At 34.5% G+C, this 20,316-nt stretch overlaps 1 protein-coding gene across 2 annotated transcripts in view; it reads right to left on the bottom strand.

Moving 5' to 3' along the window:
• The window catches only part of LOC114337792 (jmjC domain-containing histone demethylation protein 1-like), a 286,565-nt gene that overhangs the window by 15,299 nt on the left and 250,950 nt on the right, over nt 1-20,316 (bottom strand). For both annotated transcript variants that reach the window (XM_050643685.1, XM_050643686.1), the window contains exons 6-10: nt 12,592-12,869; nt 6,183-6,353; nt 4,841-5,000; nt 3,332-3,470; nt 1,054-1,303 (exon numbers count right to left, since the gene is read on the bottom strand). In XM_050643685.1, coding sequence (XP_050499642.1) covers nt 1,054-1,303; nt 3,332-3,470; nt 4,841-5,000; nt 6,183-6,353; nt 12,592-12,869 — 998 coding nt within the window. The remainder of the gene's footprint in view (nt 1-1,053; nt 1,304-3,331; nt 3,471-4,840; nt 5,001-6,182; nt 6,354-12,591; nt 12,870-20,316) is intronic.

The following is a 20,316-nucleotide window of genomic DNA, read 5'->3' as shown; positions in this document are numbered from 1 at the left end:
TTAATCTCGTTCTTGAATATGTAATTAGACGGTTGACGGTAAGCGGAAATAACATACTTACAAACAAATCTACCCAATTAGCAGCATACGCGGATGATATAAACATAATGAGCAGAACAATGAATGCAGCGGAAGAAACCTACGTTAAGTTGAAACAGAGTGCAGAAGCAGTAGGGCTAGCAATAAACACAAATAAAACAAAACTACTCATACAAACCAGATCAAATAGACCGGCGCAACAACACTTTATTGACGATATAGAACATGTGAATAGATTCACGTACCTAGGAATGGATCTGGTTGCAAGCAATGAAGAAGAACCGGAAATAAATAGAAGGCTTGTGCTGGCAAATAAAGCCTATTTCGCGATGGGCCACATATTCAAATCGCGAGACGTACACCGGAAAACAAAACTCCGGGTATATAAAACAATAATCAGGCCCATAGTAAGTTATGGCTGAGAAACATGGGTGGCGACACAGAAATCTGCCAATGCATTAGATGTGTTTGAAAGAAAAGTATTACGTAGGATACTGGGCCCAATAAGTGAAAATAACAACTGGCGAATTAGGTATAATAGAGAAATATACGAGCAATATAGCGAACCAACTCTAGCACAACACACTAAACTGCAGAGATTACGGTGGGCAGGGCACGTGGTCCGCATGCATGAGAATATAATCCCCAGAAAATTGCTGAAGGGAAGAAGACCTGTTGGAAGACCTAAAAAGAGATGGGAAGACGAAGTCGATGAGGATGCCAGGAACTTCCTGGGAACGCGTTCATGGAAAAGAACAGCGGTAAATCGAAATGATTGGAGAAGCTTATTGAAGGAGGCCAAGGCTCGATTTGGGCTGTAGTGCCATTGGATGGATGGAGATGTCATGGCTCAAGAACATTCGCGATTAGACAGGAATACGCAGTGCCAAACAACTATTTCGATTAGCTGTAGACCGTGAAAAACTCACCAATATAATTGCCAACATTAGGAGGACCTAACATAGCACAGAAAGAAAATTTATCAGCATTTTCTGTATATAAAAAAATACTCACCGAACATTCCATGAGATTGCTGGCACTTTCGCACCGTTGTGGTCCTTTTTGTAGCGGCGTCACAGGCGTCTGCATCCATCCGTCCAATCCGCAATGCGAACAAGCAGCTGTTACTGGCAGCATTGGTTGCAAGCATTGCCTCATGTTGCAAGTCTGTTTCGCTCTTCCCGGTCCTCCGAATTTCACCATATCCAAGCAGAAACTACACTCACCACAATCGCTACGTTGACACGCTTCGCACTTCTTACATCTGAAAAATTTTTTCGGTCAATATATAAATTTTATATATGTAGTTATTTGTTCTAAATATAACAATCTAAAAGTGATATCGAGAGTATGTACATAAGAGGCTTACGCATTACAAAGTTGGCGCCCAACGTGGGCCGTAACACATTAAGTCCCAACTACACTTCAATACATACACCAGTGGCGTGCGGTGACTTTTTCGAAAGGGGAAGCGATTCAATAAGGATATAAAAATATTTTCTTAAGGGTCGAGGGTCGAGCAACTTTCCGCCTGATAACACTCTGATGCGCAGGGGCTCTCTATCAACAAAGTACTTAATTATATGAGACGTCCTGCGTACAAGGACTCACACACTAAATCCGTGACGCGTGAATGCGTGAGGCACTCTATTCCCGCTATTTCTAGTGACTAGTGACCTATCATTGATCTGTATTGCTAGCTCGGGCCTTGAGTCCTCGCGTCGGGCTTGGTTTTCTAAAGAAGAATCCTATGTAAAAAAAAAATTATACTACGAGGCATTTTCCACAACACACAACTTTCACTAAAATGACACTTATTTATACTCGAGGTCTATTCTTCTATCAACTTCTGATAATTGTTGAATGCAGTCTTTTTCAATGGATAATAGGGCTAACTTTCAAAGTCTGTCTTCGCTTGTTGAATTTCTTTTAAACTCTTAATTTGAAACTTTTAATGCATCTTAATACTGCAAAACTTCGTTCAACTGATGCACTCATCAGGGCTCATTGTGGCTGGGATAGTTAGTAGTACTAATTCACACAACTTGACCACTTCACACAGCGACTTGTTTAGACCAGTAGTTATAAAGAAATCCCTGATTTCTGGGTATTTCTTTATCATTAATGTCAGTTGTTTCATAAATGATACTTAACTGAGAATGCAAAGCTGGGATATCAAAAACTTTTCATTATTTAATCGTAATGAAATAAATTCCTCTGTGGGAAATTTTGATGAATTATAATTAGAAATATTAAGATTATATATAATTCTACAAATTTTAAATCGTTAAAATTTTGAAAGCTAGAATTCATTTGTTGTAGAATATTATCAAAAGGTCTCTTTGTTTCCTCTGTTTTCTCTGTCTCTCTGTCTCCGAAATTATCAATCTTCATTATTTTTCTTTCATGTTCAAACCCCATATGTTCAGTTTTATCCCAAATATTTTTAAACTGCTCTCGTTTTTTTAATTATCGTATTAATAAAGTCATCAATTTGTCTTATACAAAATGCAATACCATTTGATTTCTGTAAAATGTCAAATAAAAGATCAGTATAAGGAAAAATCGCTGCAAAAAATTTAAATCGAAATATTCTTTAAGCGAATGTATGTAATACCTAAGCACCCCTTAGCAGCAGTAACAGTCGGAGCATCTCACTTTCGGGAAGGCGATAAGACGAGCGCTTCCATGGGATACCAAAATTCGCGCGACTAGTGGGTGCGGTCATTGAACCCTGACGAATTTTTAAACGGGACAACTGCATGTTAAGCGGCGATTTTGAGATGCGCTTCTGTCAGGAGTGGACCAAATAGTTGAATTGTGTGCATATTGAGTTCGTTCGTACGCGATTAATTTTTAATATTTTTCAATGCCTATTGGCTAGGTAATATGTAGATTATTTGGATTAGGGAAAAAAATTTTATTATTAAATATAAATTAATAATATATTTTCTTATGCCGACGAATAAATAGGGAAGCGGCGCTTCCCCCGCTTCCATGAACCGCACGCCTCATGACATACACGTCTTGCAATATGCTTCGTAAGTTCCTACAATATTGTCAACTATTTGCCATATTAATTTTAGGAGTTCCCCTTAACTAATAAATTAAGATACGTCCGCATTTTTTGAAACTATCTCATAAACAATTTTCCTTGTTTCTCATTTTGCATTATTACTCAAATATCGTTATGAAAACTGTATCAAGCAAAGTAGAATATTATTATTAAGAAATATAGTCACTTTGGATTGAACAGGTTTGTCGGTTTAATCACTAACATGAATATCATTACCTTGTTCGTCGCCTTCGAGGTCCACCTTTTTCTCCAGCAACTTTAGGTCCTTTAAAGGGAGGTCTAGGAGGTTTTTGCATGCTTCCTTTATTATACGGACCCCTTGGACTTGGAATCTTTCCTTTTTCATCGTCAGGAACTAAAAACAATTTACACTTATTAGAGGTTCTATATAACATTACAATATAAGGAACTAAAAACAATTTACACTTATTAGAGGTTCTATATAACATTACAATATAAAGTGTTTTACTAGCTTCAACAATAGACAAGATAGTTAATTAACTATCGTGGTTTGCTTCTTCCATTCTTCCCATCTAACAGCAATCTGGACGGTGGATAAAAAAGGACAGATGTTTAGAAGATGTTTTCGTCTCAAAATATTTTTGAAAGTGATTATCTTGGGCTCCAACTAATAAAATAGTGCACGCCACACGTGATAAAATAATAAACTATTCACGTTTGGTCGCACAAATTACGCTACTGAAACTTACTCATGCGAATAATCAGTAAGAATTTTCATCACCTCAGACTAAAATTAAAACTATAACAAGTAGAGATAGTATAACTAAAAAAAGATATTTGCAGAGTATTATTTATAATGTCTACCAATTGTTAGTTGTATGTATAGAGACTAGCAGAAGAACAAACATTATTCTAAGAGGATCACTAAGAAAGAAGAAATAATGTATGGTTCAATGCTGAAGAGGTAGTAGACCGATTTAGGAATTTATTGTTTTTGAGCACTATTGATTTTACAAACACTTTTATTTTAACAGAGTGTCTCAAAATGAGTTAGACGACTTCGCTATGCAAACGAATATGTATGTTTAATCCGTATCCACGAGGTGCGATAACTAGTGAGAAATATATTGTAGTTCTATTGTTTTCACCCAATTTTGAAAAAATGTGAAAACTTTGAATTATCCACGTCCGTCTGTCTGTCTGTCTGTCTGTGATCACAACTCCTCCGTCAATATACCAGCTAGAATGACAAATGAGGTGTCAAATGAAAGCTTATAATCCCAGGATGGTACTAAGGTGAGATATTTGACCTAGGCTGTCTGTCCGTCGGTCTGCCCGACCGCGAATATAACTCCTCCATCATTATACCAGGTAGAATGACAAATGAGGTGTCAAATAAAAGCTTATAATCCAAGGATGGTACTAAAGGTGAGATATTTGACCTAGGCTGTCTGTCCGTCGGTCCGTCCGACCGCGAATATAACTCATCCGTCATAGCGAAATTTACGAGAGGGGAAATTTTATGACCTTTTTATGTCATTCTTGTTTTGTAAATTCGAAAAACAATAAAATATTTTTAGCGTCGCTTCAATATTATGTCAATAAAAATTCTTGAGATAAATACAAAAGAGTCCGATTTATGAGGTAATAAAGTTTTTAAAAAACATTTAACGAAACTTGAATTTTTTTGTGATAATGAAAAATCTGTTACAGAGCCGTAACAGACACATTTGACAACAAAGTTCATACACAATGCAATATTACCTGCAAGAATGGGCCGATCAGTAACTGCCAGGTCCCTGTTATCCTGTCTGTGAAGCCCAATCAGTGTTCTGACATCCTGTATTAATGATATGGGATCTTTTAAGAGATCTGGAACGTTTTTCTTATGTGATGGTAACATATGAAGGTATAAAACTATTTCCTGCAAAATATATATTTTTTTAAATTTTAATGTTAGTATTGAAGCTTGTATACACGGAAAAATACAGAGTGAGTTTTAAGTTTGGGGGAGCGCACCTCAATTATCTCAGAAACGTCTTGCACGATTTTTATAGATTTTGGTGTGTAAGGGTTTTGTGATGCGACCGATATTATAGTAGTATTTACATTGTTGTCAGATCTTCCGTTTTTCTGGAAATCTAATACTTTCTTATTGCAAATGGGGCACCCTGAATATTTTTTTCGTTTTGAAGTCCTTAAGAAATACTAATTATTTTTCATGTCATATAATGTATGAGTTACTACTACATCAGAACGATTTTTTGAACAAATTATAAAAATCAATTTTTTCGGCCCGCGCAAAAACTATTTTAGGTTGTCTGGACCATTGAGGAAAAAAAAGGTCTTTTGTAATTTTTCTCTAAAGTTTATGGTTTTCGATTTATCAACAATTTAAAACTTGAAAAAAAAAAAAAAACGAAAAATGACGATTTTCAAGGCTTAAAAATACAAGTAAAAATATTATTTTTGGAATTACAAAGTGCCTAAATTCAAGTTCAAAGCTTTTTCAATCTGCTCCCGATATGAATTTTTGGTATATCTTTGTGTTTTTGAGCCTTGAAGTGATTATTTTTCGTTGTTTCTTTCAGTTTTGAATTGTTTATGAATTGAAAACGATCAACTTTAGAGAAAAATTACTAAAGACTATTTTTGTTTCCAATGATCCAGAAAACCTAAAGTAATGTTTGCTTACCAATGAAATTAGATCGAAAGAACAAATACTACACTCGTCAAAGAAAAACCCTTCTGTCATGATCGCAAGAATGTCTCGAACGGGGACATCCACGTCAATAGTGGTCTCTACGGAACGTAGGTTTCGTAGGTACCATACGTCCTATATTTCCCACGTCACGGTACTCTCATTGGCATCCTAGCCTCTATTACGCTACATACTCTATCAAATGCCTTTTATTAGTCTATAAAACAAATATACACGTCACAGTTGACATCCCTGCACCTCTGAATAAGCGAATAAAGCCTCTCGAGTGCCTAAGGCATCGCGGAATCCAAACTGTCTCCATGATACTTGTTCTTCGCATTTTTTATATATTCTGCTGTGTATCACTTTTAAAGTTAGTGGCCCTATGAGAAGAAAAATATTTACCTTTAAACCATGAAGTTCCGCCTGCGTGAGATGTATATGAGGCCTATCTGGCGGTATAGGAGCATCTTGGCCGGTAGTTAAATGCGAATTTCCTAATAAGCAGTGTACGTACCGTTCCAATACGTACCACAACATTTCTGTGAAAAACGGATAGCGAAATTTTTGGGGGACCTAAAAAATTATCAAAAGCATTATTGGGGCCACTGACGGATACAATCGACAAAATTGTTAAAGTTTCATATACACAGTGAACCAAAAAGTCTGGAAACGCCTAATTATCGCTTGCTTATATGTATATGTATGGTCCGAATTGTACAAAAACCGGGATACACATATTCTGCAATACGGAGATTTCAAATTTTCGGACAATCAATAATTAGGTGTTTCCAGACTTTTGGACCACTCTGTATATCTCAAAACCTAGTATTTCTCTTAATATATTTATGAAAGAAAAAAAAAACAAAAAAATAATGAAATTATTATTTTTGAGAAATAATAAACGGTAAAAGTGTAATATGCGGTATGCTGCAGTTGAAATTTTTTAATTAATAGTGCGTTTATTAAAATGTTTTAATTGTTTCCACTGTTCATTTGCATCCAAATAGCATAAGCTTATAATTTGTTGGTTAGGTCACAATCCATCTAAATACCGCCACCTTGTAAATTTTATGCCTTTAGACTTCTGAATATTAAGGCCTACATTTGAAGTCTATTTTGTACATACAGTTAGAGCATTCTGCATTCTTTCTCTGACTTTACTGTCATAACAAGATTCCAACAAAGACTGGAACGATAGTCTAGTGATACTCTTACATCAAAAATGGGACAAATGTGACCTACAGAATTATAGACCTATGTATATCGTTGCTCAGTCAAGTATATAAACTATTTATGAGAATTATTAACAACCGGTTGACCTACGAAATGGACAATTACCAACTGGTGGAACAGGCTGGCTTCCGCAAAGGATATAGTACATCAGACCATCTGCTGATAATGAGAATATTGATAGGGAAGGCAAATGAATACCAACTACCCGTATTTCTTGCCTTCGTAGACTATGAAAAGGCGTTTTATAGTATCGACAAGGAGACGTAATATCGCCAAAGCTTTTCAACCTAGCCCTAGAAGACGTCTTCAAAACTACAAATTGGTCAACCTATGGCATTAACGTGGCAACAAGCTAAACCTCTCAGATTCGCCGACGACATTGTGATTATAGCGAGCTCATTCGAGTAACTGCGAATTATGATGGAGGAACTCGCAGGCAGCTCCCAATACGTCGGTCTAAAAATGAATATGAGAAAAACAAAAATAATGACAAACACAGATGGCCCCAGACGTATCTTCTTCTTCTTCTTTAGGTGCCGTGTCTGTATTCAGACGTTGGCCGTCATCATGTTTACAATTTTCTGAAATCTCTCTCTATCGGCTGCTGCGCGAAATAATTTTTCTACTGTGCAGCCACACCATTGTCTAATATTACGCAGCCATGAAAGTTTCTTTCGACCAATCCATCTCTTTCCCTCCACTTTTCCTTGTATTATAAGGCGGTGGTATTTAGGTCCTCTAATTATATGGCCGAAGTATTCTGTTTTTCTCCTCTTTATGATGCTTATGAGCAGACGTTCCGAATTCATCATTTGAAGAACATCTTCATTGGAAGTGTGCGAAACCCACGATATCTTTAGGATTCGTCGATAGCACCACAATTCGAATGCTTCTATTTTGTTTAGCATTGTGGTTTTTAACGTCCATGTCTCACAACCATACAATAGGATAGACCACACATAACATTTCAGCACCTTCTTTCGAATATTCATCGACAGGTTTTTATTACATAAAACTGGTTTCCAGGTCATAAAAGCCTTCCGTGATATTTCGATCCTAGTTATTATCTCTTTATCAGAGTTACAATTTACATTTAACCAGCTGCCAAGGTACTTGAAATGATTTACCCGTTCTAACTCCTCTCCATCAAGAGAAAGCTGACCTTGATCTATATTAATCTTTCCAACTGCCATACACTTTGTTTTTGAAATGTTGATTTTAAGGCCTCTCCGATAGCTTGCTTCACTGACTAGATTTAGTAGTGTCTGAAGATCTTGTAAATTTTCAGCAAGAATGGCTGTATCGTCAGCGTATCTAATATTGTTGATTACTTCTCCGCCTAGCCTTACTCCCTCTTGTCTGTCATCCAAAGCCTCCCTAAAGATTTCTTCAGAGTACAGATTAAAAAGGGTGGGTGATAAAACACAACCTTGTCGTACTCCACGTTTTATCGGCAGTTTTTCAGTACGACTGTCTCCAATTTGGATAGAGGCTACTTGATTGTAATATAAGTATTTCAGCAGTCTTATATCGTAGTGGTCAAGTCCTGCTGCCTGCAGGCAATCGAAAAGTGTATCATGTTGTACTCGGTCGAATGCCTTCTCGAAGTCGATGAAACAAACATAAACGTTCTTTCGGAATTCACAACTTTTTTGTAATAGAACGCGCATACAAAATAGTGCTTCCCTATTTCCTAGACCATTTCTAAATCCAAATTGCTTATTACCCATTCTAGTTTCGCACAGAAGGAATACTCGGTTTTGTATAATACGTAAAAGTATCTTAAGTGTGCGACTCATCAAACTGATTAGTCTAAAATCGCTGCATTTGGTGGGCCTTCTTTTCTTTGGTAATGTTATAAACAGTGACTCCAACCAATCATCTGGTATTTTTCCTTCGTTGTAAATTTTGTTAAAGAAAGTAGTCAAGTAGGTAATGTTTTCCTCATCCAAAAGTTTAAGTAGCTCAACAGGGATTTGATCTGGTCCAGGTGCTTTATTGTTTTTGGCTTGTTGTATTGCTTTTATGACTTCTGACTTCAGTATACTGGGACCTCTGTCTAATTGGTTGTCACAGGTAGTATTTGGAGCATTTTCTTGAGAAGCATCGTCAAAAAGGTCACTGATGTGTCTCTCCCATTCTTTGCACTGTTGTTCGTGATCACAAATTTTTCCGTCTGCGGTTTTAAGTACGTGAGCATTTTTCTGTTTTCTAATTCCGGAGGTATATTTAAGTTTCTTGTGGAGGTTGAAACTGTCATGCTTTTTTTGGAGGTCTTCTATTTCTTTACATGAATTCTCGAGCCAGGATTCTTTGGCCTGTTTAATTTTTCTTTTTATGAGTTTGTTAATTTCACGGTATTTGATAATATTTCTATTTTCGTATTTTCGTCGAACTTTCATCAAGTCTAGAGTTTCTTGGTTCATCCATTCATTTTTTGCCAACATTGTAGGTGTTTTTAAAGATTCCCTTACGTTCTCTAAAATCGAGTTTTGAATATCGTACCAACATTCGTTAATAGTTCTGTTTCCGTTTGGTATATTTGATATTCTGTGCATTTTACTATTTATCTGCTGTGCTATGTGTTCGCGCGTTTGGGCGAACCAAAGGTATACCAGACGTATACCTAACTATAAATAGCAATGAGATAGAAAAAGTCCAGGAATATATCTACCTAGGCCAAATCCTGAAACTTGACAAAGATAACCAAAGTGCGGAAATTACTAGGAGAGCCAGACTAGCATGGGAGGATTTGGAAAACTTAGTTGGATACTTAAGAACCGCAAAATACCCCAGTACTTGAGGAGCAAAGTGTTCAACCAGTGCATCCTTCCTATCATGACATAATATGGATCTCAAACCTGGACCCTAACCAAGGCAAATATGAATAAGCTAGCCACAACAGAAAGAGCAATGGAAAGAGCAATGTTAGGTATACGACTGTCAGATAAAAAGAGGAACGATTGGGTAAGATCGAGGACATAACAACAAAAGTTGCCAAATTTAAATGGAGCTTCGCAGGCCACACTGCTAGACAAAAATACCAACGTTGGAATGCAGCAATACAACATTGGAGACCTTACCAAAGTAAACGACCGAGAGGAAGACCACAGATGAGGTGGGTTGATGATATTAAAAGAGTAGCCGGAACAAATTGGAAGTATGTTGCTCAGGATAGAGACCGATGGCAGCAGTTGGAAGAGGCCTATGTCCAAACCTGGATGAGTGAAGGCTAGGAAGAAGAAGGAAGAAGGTGACTAGCTCATCAGCATAGCCTAGGATATGATGTCTGTCGTTGCCGAGTCTAGTTGTCAACCCTCCATCACCACGTTCCTTAAGAAAGAAGATAAAATTCCCTTGTGCACAGCCTCTCGCTACCTGTGCCAGTCTATCCTCCAGCAAGATTTTGTATATTACACGACTCTTCAGCATGTACATAGTCTATCCTCCTTGCAATTATATACTGATATTTTTATCTTGATTTTTACTACCACTCTCTCCACTGGCACTTTATTGTTCATAAAATAAAGTGAAATGAGATCTAGTCTTTCCGCAATAGATTAAACTGTGGTATGTAATTTTCAAAAACACAATAATTGAACGAACTGTTGACTAACGCTTCGAAATTATATTTATAATGGAATCCACTAATTTTATGTTCTTTGTTTGTTAGCGACGCACCACTTGTGTTATTACAATCGTGATGAATAATCACAAAAACTATGCGAAACAAGTAACCAAAATTTATAGGACATAAGTACACAGCAACCGCAAAAATTAAATGCATTTTTGCTCTATTAGTTTCAACATACATTAGAAATAGAAAATTCAAGAGATTGCAAATTACAAATGGGAATTCCACGAAGACACCTTAGAGAAAATAAAAGAAATATACCATAAATACCTAAGCACAAAAGATCCACAAGACCTCCGTAAATATAGAGATAAGAACAGAGAAGTTAGGGCTATTACAACGAAAGAAAAAAATGAACAATGGGAAAGGTTATGTAGAAGTATAGAGCAGAATATGGGAGGAACAAGAAGTTCAGAAGCCTGGAAAATTGTGAAATCCTTACGAACTAACAGGAAAGAGAAAACTTTTATACAATACATACAAGACAACGAGTGGGAGAACCACTATAAAAATCTACTGATAGAACAAAGGCCAGAATTAAGCATTGATGGAGACGAACAAAAAATAATGATCACAGAGGAAGAAAAAATAGTCGTAACAGACAAAGAGATGAAACTAGCAATAAATTCCATGAAGAACAATAAAGCTGGAGGACCAGAAGGAATTGTGGCGGAAGTAATCAAATACGGAACAGAGAAATTAAGAAGAATGATATGCCGAATCATGGAAAGAGCAATAAATGGAAAGGACATCCCTAAACAATGGCAGGAAGCCTACATAACATCGATATATAAAAAAAAATGGAACAGAAAAGAATGCGAAAATTACAGAGGAATAAGCGTCATCGCTACAATGGGAAGACTGTATGGCAGGATCCTCAGGAACAAAATAGCGAAAAATATAGAAGGTAAAATCAGAGAAGAGCAAGCAGGTTTCACAGCAGGTAAATCATATCTAGATCATATCCATACAATACAACAGACAATAGAGAAGAAAAGAGCTATGAACAGAGATGTACGTACATATGGCGTTTGCAGCGGCATTATAACAATTTATTTTGATGTTTTCGAACAAATTTTAGTAGAGAAAGCGTTAAAACGCCATTTTTTACATTTTCGTCAATTCTCAAAACACATATCCTTCGATTTGACTGAAAATTTTCCCACGGATAACCAAAAATACAGAAGTGTTAAGAGGTTAAAAGATTTTTATATTTTTTACAATAAAAAAAGTTCCATGCAATAATATCAGAGTCAAAAATATAGGCGTCTACTGTAAGTACAATTAAGAGGCTACATCAGTGCGTCCCCAATATTTATTTTTTCGAAAGTTCTGTGAACTTTGAACAGAGCGTCAACACTGCGTCGGCAGTACGACAGTGACACCATACTATCAAAAACGAAGGCACAATATTGTGATAACAATAATTTATTGTTATACTCATAGGCGCGCTAAATGTTGCCAAGTCGGTCAAGTTCGATTTCATGTTATAGATTGTTCGATTACAGAAAAAGTTTATTTCAAGAAAGTGTATTTTTTTTTGTTCTTATTAATGGCGATACCGACTCGTTTTTTAAATATTTTATTTAATTATATAGAGTAATTTCCACATACTAACATATTTCTCAAATTGGCTCTGTACCGCCATTCTTTACTATATGTATTACGAATATGTGTGCCAAATATTTCGAAAAAATATTCAAAATTAAAGCTGCAATCTTGGAACGCGTTTTACGCGCGCTGATGTTGCCTCTTAATAAATATCGAGCCCACGAAAACATTGTTAAAAACAAAATTGTAATAATTGCAAATGCGATTTATTTCAAACAATATCAGTTTTTAGCATTTTTATGAATTGAAAATGTCCGTTTTTTGGTTAATCATTCAAAATTGTCAATATTCTACTAATGTTATTAATTTCAGTATTAGTTTGTATCTACTCACCTTCGTTGTATCTTCAACTTGAGCTATTTTCAACTGTTGGTCAATTCCGTACGAATGTAAGAAATTCCCGCCGAAAACTAGCGAATCCATCGGAGTGTAGACGGCGTGTATCCATCCCGTGGGAATGAAGAAGGTGTTTCCTTCGTGCAGAACTATCCTGGCGCATTTTTCCACTGTATCGCCGAAGAAAATGTCTGATTGTTTACCCGAGAGAACCCAACGTTCGTATAGTCCGAGATTGTGTTCTGTTGGGGGAATTAACCAAAAAACTTTTCCACCTACGAATTTTAAAATGATAGTATTTAAAAAGACACATTTATGTATAATTTGTAGTTCAACACACACCATTAACTAGGTAGAGCGGACTGTATCGTCGCCCCCTTTAGCGAAATTATTCCGATTCGATTTTCTTGCAGAAACTTACTCATAAAGAGGTCCTTATAACAAATCCACAGAGTGACAGGCGGTGCCGTGGTCGAAAAATTGTTTAAACAATTGTTTTTAAACAAATTCACAAAAATAATATTTTCATTTCAAACAAATTTTTTTTAGATAAATTGGGTCATTCTGAGCAAAAAACGTCTCGTGTCATTTTTCTCTAAAATTAATTGTTGTCGAGTTATACGCGATTTGAAATTTGAAAAATGCGAAAATGGCGATTTTTAAAACTACACTTGTTCAAAAAATTAAAAGATGAACAGAACCAGTATAGACAGGAGCTTAAAGAACTAAGAGAAGAAAACGAAAATATAAATAGGAAAATATGGAACTGAAACAAAAAATTGACGAAATCGAGGAGAGAATGGATAAAACGGAGAAACAAAAGTGAAGAAATATGGACGTCAGCAACAGAGTAGAGAAATTAGAGAAAGAAAAGAATTAGGAACAATCTGTTCTATAACAGATAAATAACTGACTTTGATCTAGGTTCGGAAGATAAAAATATGAACTGAAGTAAAGGTCATGAACTGAAAGTAAAGGTCAAAATTAATGAAATAAGAAAAATAGGACCACAAAAGGGCATTATAGAAATGGAAAACTTTGAAAAAATGAGAAACGGAAAAGATTCAAAGAGCAAGACGATATATAATCCCTAGCGATTGCAATACTTAATGATGATGATATTTGTAGTACAAGGATTATTTTTGTTAAACTTCTACAAAACCTAAGAAAGAAAATTATTTAACATATTTGGAATTACCGTTTTTTTATCGCGGGACTTTTGCATAGAGAAGTATGAACACAGATGAAAGGAACGGGCTAATATAATCATGCGAATTAGGACTTTGGCGTAAAAATAATCTAATTATATCCCTGATCATAGCGTCAAGTAATGTCCTTTTTTGGCCTGCATTTAACCCTATGTTGCATTTATTCACATTATAAAACGAAAATATTTTTTAATTAATACACACTCAGATGCAAAACATCCATGACATATTTCCCATTTATTGCGAGTTTAAAAGCTTAGTACTTGTTATACAGTATATCGCAAAATTATGGAATAAATTCATTATTTAGAAATGAGAAAAAGTTCTATCATTTCATTTAAATTTCATTTTCTATGGATAATAACTCTAATTATAATAATCTTTAGATAATAATTACTAATTTTATATTTTTCTTTGGATAATAAATAATTTTATTTGTTTTTATTTTTGTAGAATAAAAAATAACCGAGATAGAAACGTTTAAAGCCTAAATTTTACTGCAACAACCATGTAACCGGGGACATTTGCTCTTTTATCTTTAAAAAAAGAATGTGTGTGTACTTTGTACGCACGTAAGAAGATATTCTTCTATTATATAGGTAATTTAAACGAAGTAAATATACTTAACAGGTTATTTGTATTTTATTTAAAAATTAAACTAACTTTCTTATCTACCACTTTCAAAAATGTTTTATTAAAATAACGAAAAATAAAAAAAAGTATGAATCGTCCAGGACTAGAACCCGCGACCTTCCGTGTGCTTCCGTTCTCTGTCCCACCGCTATGCCAACTACGCTATCGAGCCACTTGAATTGACACGTAAGTTTCGGATATAATTACACAACACGGCGACAAACTGTAAAAATACAGGGAAACACAAATCCAAAAACACAAGAATTATAATAAATAATACATTTCCTAAAACCACTAATATATTCTTTTAATGACTTATTTGCACGGTTACAGATACATACATACCTATATTGAAAGATTAGCAACGAACTACATACTGTCATAACTACATACTGTCAGTGTGCGCAGGCGCGTGGTTGATGTACAATTTTACCCTCAATCGATTCGCCGCTAAAGAAGAATATCTTCAAAAATAAGGGATTTAAAAGATTAAGTTTAATACTTTTTTATAGCCCTTGAAATTACCTTTCGAATAGTTTTTGGATAAACCTGATATCATAAAAATAACCAGAGTTATTCTAAAAAAAGACAATACCATTTTTTCTGTAATTTTTTTTATAATAATTTTAAAAATTTTTGGAACATAAATTTTAATGCTATCAACTACTTCTGGAACTCGTTTGATAGGTATTTCTGAGTACTTTGACAAGTGTTAAGTAAGTATATGTTATAAAATGCATCGTTTTTCCGTTTTTTAAGCTTGAACAGATACTTAAATTTGAGTACTCACCGAAAAAAATATACACTCAATTACCTATCTGTAACTTCATTGTGAATTAATATTAAGAGGTTCTTCCAGTAAGGAATTTATTTGATTTTTTTATTAGTTTCAATGTTGGTAATAATAACTTTTTTTTAAACTGTAAAAAGTCAAAAAATATTGATATTACCTTGGTATAACAAATTTTGCTAATTTGTCCCTCTATCGATTTATGGAGTTATAGTTCTTCCAAGCTATTTTTCCCATGCATGAAATTATTTACGAATTATTTTTTATACTAGGTCTCTTTTTAACTCACAGAAACTAGTATCGCAAAAAGAAACTAGTATCGCAAAATTAAACCGCTTTTCCAAAGAAATCACAATAAGGTAAACAAGGATAAACAATACGGAATGTCTTTGACAGCTTATGAATTTTGACGTTTATAATTTTTAATGAGTGACAGTTTATTGGTTTATTTGCATTTATTGTTTATTTGGTTTTATAAAAAATCAATAAAGTTTATTTGGTTTTATATTTATAAAAAATAAATATAATATTTCAGTTAAATGCAGAAAGAGTTGCAATACTGACTTTTGGGTCCCCAGACAAAGATGAGTATTAGTAATATCGTAGTGTTGATAACTCAATTTGTGAAAAAAATGCACTTGTATCACTCTTTCCTCAAATGTATGATATATTAAAAATATGTATTCATAATTTATTTATGTAATTCATTCGATAGTTTTGTATTTCTCAACCTTAGGTAATATTAAATCTTCTTAACAATATTAACTTTTTTGTTGTGACTGTTTTTTAATTTATTTATTACCGTTCTATATTTAGCTTTATAGGTCTTATCTTTATATTGTTCTGAAGCTATTTCCTTGTGGCATTTTTATAATTAACTATTTAGATGGGAAATAAGCCACAATTAAATTGAAAAAAATAATTTTATTAACGTTTCGACGCCCAAATCGGGTGTCGTTGTCAAAATACAAAATACTACTAAATTAAACAAAACTATTGTTGCTTAGTAAAAAATTCTTCTAATAATTTATTTAATCTGACTCTTTATTGAAAAAAATTATTTTTTTAAATTTAATTGTGACTTATCTTTATGTTTAATGTTGAGTCCATCAATCTCCTCAATAGTGAAAAAAGATTAAACAGTTCGATAAAATAACTTTATAAAATACGTTTACGGGATAATAGCCATTTCCTAATTATTACCACTGACACTCTGACAGTACGTATCAATATTACACATCGACGTACGTTTCACTTTATTTTTTGATTTAACTTGTTTGAAAATGAATCGTGATGCATGGGAAAAGTTAAGAGTGGAAGAACTATATCTTTAATAAAATATAGCGCATATAAAAGCGCAAGTTGGCACCATGTCACCTTAGTTCTTTGAGGTATCCTCTAACCCAGCGGTTCTCAACCACCGTGTCGCGACACACTGGTGTGCCGGAAGAACCTATCAGGTGTGTCGCGGGATTTACGAATACGATATTTTTATTTTTATTTTTTTACTTATTATAATATACCAATCATGCATATTGTTCTTGTTATGTTCTTACGAAATAAAAAATAATATGCTTAATATATTCATCTGTACTTACCTACCACCAGCAAAAATTTGTACATAATATAAGGGTGTCGCGAATCTGTAAGGAGTACGTTAGTGCGTCGCTGAGTAAAAAAGGTTGAGAACTGCTGCAGTCTAACCACTCACCAATTTTCATACAAATCTATGAGGTTCAACGAAATCGTGAGGTAATAGCTCATATCTATTTCACAATGTGATAACATAGGTCAAATTCTAGGAATATAGTAATGCAAGTCAATAGCACATAATATGTGGTGGTCGTTTATACATATATACAAACGAAATTGTCCCAATATCAGGTCCTTTTGGATCGAAAGGCCATGACGTTTATGTTTCTGTAATAATAAATGTACGATGATATACGAGAAGTATTACCTTTCCTGCGGAAAACACTGAGATGGGAACTAATTTAGATGCATATAGAAGGAAAATTCAATTTCAATCTATTTTCCATTTATAACTACTTACAAAATGTATAAAAAGTAACGTAATTTGCTAATCCTTAAAACGACATAAAAGTCTTTTCGAGTTAACCGGCTAACAGCATAATTTATGAAATTAATTTTATACTAGCACTGGGGCTTCTCTCATCAGAACATAACGAAAAAGATTAATAAGATAAGTACAGATATTTTACGAATTTGCAACTGTTTCGTATTATCGCTAGACACTTGACAGTAAGCGCCGGACTCCACTTGCGATTTGTAGTCGCGCGATTGTTTTGTCTCGAAGATTGAACACATTGTTTCAAATACAAGTCAATCCATGATTATTTAGTCGCAAATGGATTGACTTGTATTTGAAACAATGTGTTTAATATTCGCGACAAAACAATCGCGCGACTACAAATCGCAAGTGGAGTCCGGCGCTTATAGTCAACTCTATTGTACAGATTAAGAAGTACGAAAGTAAATTGCTGCAGTAATGAAAATATAAAGCAAGTACTTTCTAAATCGAATTAAAAAAATCCTTTTATAATCTTTCTTTGATTAAAGTATTAATAAGAAGTCATTTAGTAAATTCTATTGATATGATTCATGTGCGCTGCATATTTTACACGGAAATATTTGTTTGCCTGCAAGTTTGACTTTTTTTTGCTCCACATTAAACAGTTCTACGTTAATAAGGTTATGAAAAGATTCAGATTTTTTAAACATATTTTTATTTTATATTTACCTGCAAAATATTTGTTAAAACCAGATTAGTTACAATCTAGATTTTAATTTCTTTCTAATCAGTGACCTTAGACAGAGATTAACATAAGCGTAGATATGTATTGGATCACTCAGAAACTGATACCTTAGTTTAGCAATACCTACTCCCAAACCGGTTGCAAATTAATGGTACCGTAATAAGACCAATCAGTACAAAAACATATGTGTAAAGGCGCGTTTTCACGGTACACTTTGGATGATCATCCCGGATGAATCATCCAAAGTGATTGCGACGATGAAAGTAATTATCGTTTACATGGATCACCAAGATTGAATTAGACTGTTCACTTACAGATGGCGCCGACTGAAGTTGTACGTGCTGGAATTGGCATAATAACTGAATGTCTTTTAAATAAACTTAGACATGCACTTGAAAAACAGAAGATTAGAAAAAAACGACGTTGGTGGGTAAGGCCGTGAATAAATCTACGCTACAAAATGGGGGCGTCAACGTTTTTGTTAAAGGAATGGTCTACAGAAGATCAAGACATGTTAAAAAACCATCTAAAAACGTACAAACACAACAACTACGCACTTTAAACACGACAATAATCATCCACGTGGACCTGTTGCCGCCTATCACTAGTCACTGCCGATGACTCACAGCAATAAAAGCATGTTTACATGTTTCACTTTGGATGATTCATCCGCGATGCATCCTCTAAAGTGAACAAAAGTAGAACTCGGTTCAACTTCGTTCAATATTCATTTTGAATGATCATTTTCGATGATTAATAGTTTACATGATTCATTTATATTTCACTTTGGATGATTCATCCGGGATGATCATCCAAAGTGTACCGTGAAAACGCGCCTTAATGCATTGTGTATTCACCATCATCATCACGTAGCGCTACAACCATGGGTGGGTCCTGGCTGACTGTACAACTTTCTTCCAATTTGTTCGGTCTTCCATCAACCTTGCGTCAAATGGGATGTTCATTTTTCGGAGATCTGCTTGGATGTTATCTCTCCATCGCATTCTGGGACGTCCGAGTGGTCTTTTGCCTGTAGGAATCTCCTCCCATACCAGTTTTACAAGTCTCTCGTTATGAAGTCTGTGCACGTTTCTTGCCCATCTTAGTCGCTGTGCTTTGATTTCTTGAACAATATCGGTGTCATTGTAGAGTTCGTTTAATTCGAAGTTGGTTCTGATCCTATACTGATTTCTGTTAATGTCGTGGTGAGGTCCGAAAATGTTTCTAAGTATTTTTCGTTCAAAACGTCTGAGCTTTTCTTCGTTTGATTTGGTCATGGTCCACGTTTCGCAACCATATGTTAGTACAGGTCTGACGATGGATTTATAGCTTGCATTGTGTATTAGTGAGACAAAACCCAAGTCAGTTTTGGAAAAAAGAAAGAGTATAAATAGTGAAGTAGAAGTCGCACAATATAAACCTAGACCACACCCTAAGACTAAAGATCTTCCTGAGGGTTGTAAATTTGAAATTCAATACATACCTACTGATAAGTACCTGTATCCATCTGTACATATTGATAAATAAAAAGGTATCGTCAAAAAATATCGATTTTGATTAAGTTTTTTAGTACGTTAAAAAAATCGATAAAAAGTACTTACTTACTTAGAAATCGACTTATTTTCATCTCTATTTTAATACTTCAAAAAATGCGTTAAAAGCGTTGAAATTCAATCGCTTTTCATCGCTTTTTATCGATTTTTTAAGGAACTACAAAACTTAGTCGAAATCGATGTTTTTTGACTTAAGACCTTTTTACTGATCAGTGCAGACACAGTTTAATGCTAAAGAATCAGTTAATTCACTCTCGAATTTTGAAGTTTTGAAGACAAAATTTTGTATGCGCAATGGAGTATTAGGAGAAAATTGCGCGCTATTGCAAAATGTTCCATTTTACTAATTTAAGAAAATACTCACTTAAGAAAAAAGCACATTCACAGCACGTAATATTAATAATACGAAAATAAAGTAGTAAAATAAACCATGGACATTCTTATTTGGTTCAAATAAAGTCATGAGAACTTTCTCAAACATAACCTCAAAAAATTTATGAAAATCAAATGACGATAACGATCAATCACGGCAACCGTAGGATGCGCGAAGGAAAATAATCGAACATAGAGAACAAAGAATTTTCGCTTATGAACCAACTGTTATAGTATTGGATAATACCCATACCGTTGATTGATAAATTATAGAGGAGTATATATCAGTATTTATCAATCAACGCCCATACCATTCGGAAATTTTAAATAAGTAGCCAACAAATTCCTAGACATAAAATTCCAGTACATAAAATAAAAGAATGGTTAAC

The sequence above is a fragment of the Diabrotica virgifera genome, chromosome 2 (assembly GCF_917563875.1).
Source record: "Diabrotica virgifera virgifera chromosome 2, PGI_DIABVI_V3a".
Lineage (NCBI taxonomy): Eukaryota > Metazoa > Arthropoda > Insecta > Coleoptera > Chrysomelidae > Diabrotica > Diabrotica virgifera.
The sequence above is the reverse complement of the archived record's forward strand: the minus strand, read 5'-3'. Positions and strand labels throughout refer to the sequence as shown.